Below are 7,141 nucleotides of genomic sequence, written 5' to 3'. Positions count from 1 at the left end.
TGCGGTCTGGGGTAGGCTTTTTTCCTTGAGTTTGAAGAGAGCCGCCAACCTTCCAAATAGTAAAGAGTAGTGGGCTCTGGAGGGAACAGAACATTCATACTGTTGTGTTTCTTTTTCTTCTGCAGATGAGTATTATTTAGGATTACATGTATCTTCCAATGTTCTTCCTTCTAAGCGAGGGTTTATTTGCTTAAGAATCTGAGTTGTTAACGTCATGGATGTCACATGTATTAGTGTTCACATTTTAGATTAAGAGTTTTTCTCTTTTTTGTAACCAATTGAAAAGCCTTCAACGTGTACTTTTTGCTACAGTGCAAGGTAACATGGCACAGCGATAGCTTTTCCTGGAAGTATGAAAATCGTACATGAAATGAGTTGGGATCACAATATGGGGAAACAAGAGTAAAGGCTGGTTAATTCTTTGTTTGCTTTATTCTCTTGGTTCTTTTCTTATAAAATGAAATAACATACCTGGATCTGCTCAGCTCCTTCAAACTGTATGAGAAATTAAATTACAATAAATTGGAATTCGTGCTCCTGTCTTTTTACCTTTTGGCATCAATTGACCATCTGCTCTTTGGAACACTCTCATAGTACTAGGGATGGTAGGGGAAGGAAGACTGATAGCCAGTGCCCATGGAATTGAGAATCTGTCAGCAGCACTGGTCATAGAAAGAAGATGTTGGCATGCTCCGTAATGATAAGTAAAGGACAAGTAAACAGAAGAGGTGTGGAACAGGGGGTTGTGGATGAGAGCGATATATTGTTCATCATGGGATCAAGGCATGGGTGGTCTTGGGAAACTGCTAGTCCCTGGGGGTATGGAGGATAAGTAATTTTCAGTTGGGCTGCATAATGGGCTTGAGGAAGCTGAGGGAGTGGTACATAGACCAGACCCTCAGAAGATGAGTATCAGAGTTTGGAGACTGACCCAGGAATGGCAAATGTATCACATGAGTTGCTTTGGGATGTGGGGAAACCAGAGAGAACTCTCCATCTTTGGCCTGGCTGGAAGGCCTTTGTGCATTTGCCAAGGGCAGGTGAACATAGTGCAGGAACTAGGTCTTTTTGACATAGGATGTCCGGTGTGTTTATGAGAAATAACGGTGATATTCCCTTGAATGGGATGCCTAGAAGCCACTAGAGAGTCTCTCAATTCATGGATTGGGAGAGGCTCATCTGGCTCCATGAAAACCGTTTCTTAACTAGAGAATCTGAGTGTAATCTGACAAACTGCAAGGGAGGGCTCCATTTAAGGAGGTGATGAAATGAATGAAATTAATTGTGGTTTGGATGAAAACTCTGAGTTGCATCCCACTAGAGAAGGCAACCCACAGCCATATTAAATCACACATGCTGTATTGGGGAAATGTTCTGTACTTCTACTTGCTCACCAGCCTTTTGGCTGGTGTGGATCTATGTTGTACACAGTTGCATGTTTCTACACTAGAGTCTGGAATTTAAATTCTTTGAGGGAAGGTGGTTATTTTCTGGGGTCCAAATCATCTTACTAATAACTCCATGCATTAAAAGCACCAAATTTGCCTAATACTGGGCCAGATGGCTTATATCTCTTATCACAAGTGAATGTCCGTAGTCCTGCACTAAATACTACCAGACTCATTTTTCAGATAAAGAGCTTGAAATAGTCTCACATTCAAGGCCAAAGAAATACAGAGCTTGGCTGGACCCTGGCTCTGAATACCTCCACATTTCATACTATGCCAATCCTCCAAGTCTGCTGTACACCTCATGTCACTTAATTCATTTTCCTGTTCCCAGCTTCAAAATGTAATGCGGGTTTCAAAAAGCAGGAGTTCATACTCAAAATATCGATTTGGAAAGCATAGCGCCACAAACAAGCAGGAAAATTACCTAAATATCTGTGAGGTATGAATAAAGAAAGAAAAAGTTAATATTCAGTGATAATATCTAAACCTACAAAGGAAATGTCAGAAAACCGCAAATAATCAGGGGCTCCCAAATTCATTTGCCTCTTACTCTCCCCTTTAGTAAGTAAATCTAAGATAAGCACAGTTAGCTAAGATGCTGTCTGGCTAGTGAAGAGAAGGAAGAGGTCAGTGTGTGTTCTCTGATAGCACATCACCTGTCCTGGCTCTCTACCTTCACTGCAACTTCCCCACCCCACATCACTCCTGGCATCGACCCATTCTCTGCCAGGTTTTCAGTAGGCAGACGAACCAAGAGTTTTCAGGGATATGGCCTTTGCCAGGAAGTGTTTCACAGAGGAGAGCGGTGTCAAGAGGAGGATTCTAATGAATGACAACTCGGAAGACAAACGCCATGTCCCAACTGGAGGCAGAGAGAGACTGGCTTGTGTCTCTTTTCAGAGGTAGAAGACCCAGGAAGGGCTGTGAGATTTAGCATGCCCTCACTAACTTTCAGGGTTCTCAGGGATATAATATTTGGTCCTCATGGGTGACCCTAATTCAAAAGAAAAAGCAGTTCCAGGAGTCTGCCAGGAGCCGGGGAAGGATCCTGTGTGAGGACTGAACGCACACCCCTACCCTGAACAGAGGCCCCAAGGAGCCTGAATCCTGATGTCATCCCTGCAATGACACCAGCAGGAGAGCCTCATGTGCATTCCCTTACTTGTCCCCTCTGGAACCTCAGAGAGGAGGGCTGTGGTGTACAGCTTTGAGACCTAGCAGGGTACAGGGAGACACTCGAGGCCCAGCCAGAAAAAGAGGGACATAGACACTGTGACCATGAGGTGGCACAGACACTGCCCAAGCCATCTACCCTGGGATACCTTCGCCAGGGCAGTCAGACTGATTCAGTAAGAAGGGGGTCAGAGATGGGAGGGCCTTGATTTGAGGAGAGGATACTCAGTTAAGGAAAGGAAGGAGGTCTAGGCCCTTCCTGGAATGTAAGTATAAATCCTGAGTGAGGATTTAAAAAAAAAAACATCACTCTCAGAATTGGGAAAGCCCCACAGGCCTCCACCCTTGTGGCTGCCCTGGGATACCTGGGCATTGTCGGCATGACGACATGCCTCCTGTGGTGTCATAATGGGCTGAGGGACTTGGTCTAAGGGGTATAGCTTGAGGTCCCTCGTGGGAGGATTTCTAGGCTTTCCAGAGGCCAAGGTGAATACTACGAGGACCGAGGGAACCACACACCTCTCAACAGTGAGTACACCATAATAGTCCTTCCTTACCCAGCCTAGAAAGAATCACAACACTGGAATTGCCAGAGCCTAAGATCCTCACTCTCCTCTACAGGGCTCACTGTTGCCCTGGCCTTAGCATGAGAGGCAGGCCTAAGGGTCAGAGAGAAACTACAGAACATGATTGTGGTAGGTCAAAGCAAGGACTGAGGGTCCATCCACCCCTACATAGAAGGGATGAAAACGTATCTGGGCCCACCCATCCTTTCAGCTCCTTAACACCCAGGACAGGTTTATCAAGCTGAGCCATCCCCAATGCTTACTTTCATTTCCTCTCTGGGGGAAGAAATCCTTACTTTGAAGGTGTAGCCACGATTCAATTAAAGGGGTGGGGACACAAGGCTTCATGAGAAGCCACAGGAGGACCATTGATGAAGACTCAGGACCCCAGAAAGACCATGACAGAAAACCCACCACAGAATATTCAGTACTATGAATACGTGGACGCGGGTCATGAGTGGAGTAACCCCTTCATTTCATTCTTGTTCCCTCCAAGTGCCACCAAGTGAATGATGCACTTGAATGTGAAACAAGACACTCCTCAAACTCAAAGACTGCCAGTCCCTGCTGTCCCCTCAGTATGCCTGAGGCAGGACTGGCAGCATACAGGTTCAAGGTTTGTCAAGGCACAGGCTGATTAGTACAGGACCCCTGTGGAGTTTTAGAGCAGTGTCCTTGAATAGAGCTGCAAATGTAGCCTTCCGTACACTCCAGGTAGTATTTCTAGGTCGAAGGTGCACACACACTCTCAACCTTCCTCCTCCAGGTGCTTTCATTACCTGTTCCCCAATTGCCGCCCCTCCCCACTCTCTCTGTGTGACCCTACTCATCATGCCTAGGAGGCACAGAAGTAAGCGCCACAACAATCAGAAACCACAAAGGGCCCAAGATGAAGTCCAGAGTCGCTGGATATCCGAGTCAGCTGCCACAGTGGGAGAAGAGGCCCCCTCCTCCTCATCTCCTGTTTTGGAGGATAATCCAGAGAGCTCATCAGCTACTGAGGCAACTAGTACTGCCCAGGAGTCTTGGAGAGTGCCACCTATCTACATTCCCTCTTCGGTAGCTTTTCCCACCAGCTCTGAGGATGGCCAAGATGAGGACTATTCATGGTCCCATGAGGGCTTATCTCCCGAGAACTCCTGCTGTGATCCTCTAACTGTCCAGGTGACTGTCTTGGAGAAGTTTCTTTTGTACAAGTATAGAGTGAAGCAGCCCATTCTCTGGGAAGACATGCTAAACATTGTCAATGAAAGGTACCACCGTTATTTTGCTGAGATCCTTAAGAAAGCCTCTGAGAGCATTGAAGTTCTCTTTGGAGCTGACTTGAAGGAAGTGGACTCAACCCGACACTCCTACGACCTTGTCAGCAAACTGAAACTGCCCAATAACGGGAGGGTGCGTCCGGGCAGGGGGTTACCCAAGACCGGTCTCCTGATGAATATCCTGGGCGTGATCTTCCTGAATGGCAACCATGCCAGTGAAGAAGAGATCTGGGAATTCCTCAATGCCATGCGACTGTTCCCTGGGAAGAAGCACTATATCTACGGGGAGCCTAGGAAGCTAATTACCAAAGACCTAGTGAAGCTAAAGTACCTGGAGTACCGCCAGGTGCCCGGTAGTGACCCTCCATGCTATGAGTTCCTGTGGGGGCCCAAAGCTTATGCCGAAACAAACAAGATGGAAATCCTGACATTTTGGGCCAAGGTCAACGATACGGTTCCAAGTGCCTTCACATCACAATATGAAGAAGCTTTGAGGGAGGACGAAGAAAGAGCACCAGCAAGAGGGCCTGCCAGGGCTGGCACAGGTACCAGAGGCAGGAAATATTCCATGGCCACCTCGACCAGGGTGTCCACTCCTAGTAGACTCTGAGGATGATTTTGGGTCACGAAAAGATAGGTGACCTCACTATAGGATGTTTGGTGAACATCTGAAAGAATGCCACAATAAAATTGTGGGGATAACAGAATAGAAAGAAAATAAAATATCATCAACCTGGAGTCTCCTTTCTTGTTCAGTCTTTCGTAAAATTCATTGCTTGATACCTTGATATGTTTAGCTTCTTCAAGAATGGGGGAGATAGTAATTTGTACCAATTTAAACTTCTCGCTCCCTTTTTCTTCTATTCTCCAAAACTAATTGAGCATCTGCCTTTTAAGGCTCTGTGCTAGTAGTACTAGGGATGATAAGATATAGGCCCAGGCTCTGCTCATGGAATTTCCTCCCTAGGAGCTTCGACCATGTAAGGAGGATGTTGAGACTCCCTCTATGACATATAGGAAAGAAGAAAGAGCGGGTGATTCGGGAGGTGTTGCAGACGAAAGCAATAAGTGTAAATTATCTGCGTCAAGGCCGTTTAAGTTTGGGGATACTGCAAGTCAATCCCTGAAATGTCATTTTAAATTAAGCTACATGTTGGAGTAGGTGAGGCTGTGAGGCTGGTGAGCAGAGGCCAGACCCTCAGCTGAGATGTCTGAGTTGAGAGAGAAAATATTTTCGTGGAAAACTGCCCTGTGAGGCAAGGTCTCAATTTAAGTCCCAATATTATGTGCTGCCTGGACCTGCCATGAAATCAGCAGGACCTCAAAGTGCCTCACTCCAGGTTGCCCTCCATACTCTTCAATTGCAGACCGAGTCCCCAACCAAACCACCATCTTTATGAAGGGGACAGGGTCCAGATTTTGCTAATTCCTGAGTAGTGGGTTTCTCTTCTCTACCAGCTTGTGTACTTTGCAAACAATTTGATTACATGCTGTCCTGGGAATTAGGGGTCACCTCATGCTCTTGATAACACACATATCCTGCCTCCCACTGAGCTTGTTCACTCACTGTTTCTGAGTGCAACCCTCAAATGCCACTGTTGGGCACCTGGTGTCCTCTACCCCAATCTTGTGAGTATACATGATTTGATAAATATCTGTGTAGCTCAGCTCCACAGGGTCCAGTACTGTGATTTTGGACACCACAATACCACGCTGCCAAAATTCCATCCTCACCTCATTGGGCAAATAGGAGGTCATTGAACATGCTCTTATGAAATAATGTGGGAAAGCAGATAATCCAGGAAATAAATCTCTGTCTGCAGCTCTGTATGATGTATCTCAGGCTACCCTTACAATATACCACAGACTGGGTGGCCTAAACACCCGAAATTTATTTTGTCACAGGCCTGGAGTCTGGAATTCCAATGTCAAGGTGCTAGCGGGGTTCTTTTGCTCCAAGTCCTCTTCTTGTATTGCAAATGGATACCCTCTTCTCATGGTTTTCCCTTGTGTGAGTACAGGCCTGGTATCTCATGGTGGGTCCTCAACTCTTGTAAGGGCTCCACTAAGATTAGATTATAGCCTATTCTAATGGCCTCATTTTAAAGAAAGCCTCACTTTAAAGACCTTATTTCCAGCTACAGCCACATTTGGAGGTACTGGGGATTATGAAAGTAGCATGAATTTTGGGGGGACAATTTCAGCCCCCAACAGGCAGGAAGCCATGGTGTCTCTTCTCCCATCTGAATGCATGAAAATAGCGTACATATATGGGTACTGTATGCACGCTCTCCAGGGAGCTTCTGACTAATGGTAAACTCCTTTTTGTTGAGATGCAAAGAAGCCACCTTGTTGACAGTTTTCGCTTTGAACTAGTAGAGTCAGATACCACTGTATTAAAAGAGCACTTTAATTAGAGTATCTTCAATATAGATAGGCAAATTCAAAGTCACGGCTAGATTTTGGTGGAATAGAAAATAAAGGTGGTTTGGTTGGGAAGATAGTGGGACATGTCTGAAAGAGTTGGTCCTTGATGAAATTTTAGGAATCAGGGTTCTCCTAGAGTAAAAAGATTTGTCAGTATGTTGTCACTTTAATATGTAATCATTTATTACTATGTTCGTGTTGTTTGAGTAAATACTGTATATTTAATCCTTTGCCTGGAAACTAATGTGATTGATTTTGCAAG

At 45.6% G+C, this 7,141-nt stretch overlaps 1 protein-coding gene across 1 annotated transcript; it reads left to right on the top strand.

Moving 5' to 3' along the window:
• The first annotated feature begins 4,021 nt into the window (after nucleotides 1–4,021).
• On the top strand, nucleotides 4,022–5,062 carry LOC118636547 (melanoma-associated antigen B5-like). Its single transcript, XM_036271679.1, has one exon. It carries the CDS (start codon nucleotides 4,022–4,024, stop codon nucleotides 5,060–5,062), a length of 1,041 nt encoding a protein of 346 aa, XP_036127572.1.
• The last annotated feature ends 2,079 nt before the right edge of the window (nucleotides 5,063–7,141 follow it).

Source organism: Molossus molossus, unplaced genomic scaffold (assembly GCF_014108415.1).
Source record: "Molossus molossus isolate mMolMol1 unplaced genomic scaffold, mMolMol1.p scaffold_m16_p_2, whole genome shotgun sequence".
Taxonomy (NCBI): Eukaryota; Metazoa; Chordata; class Mammalia; order Chiroptera; family Molossidae; genus Molossus; species Molossus molossus.
Note: the sequence above shows the minus strand (reverse complement) of the source record. Positions and strands in the feature narration are given on the sequence as shown.

What these genes read in the sequence shown, in the direction of transcription:
- LOC118636547 (XM_036271679.1), top strand. Translation starts at nt 4,022, where the DNA reads ATGCCTAGGAGGCACAGAAGTAAGCGCCACAACAATCAGAAACCACAA.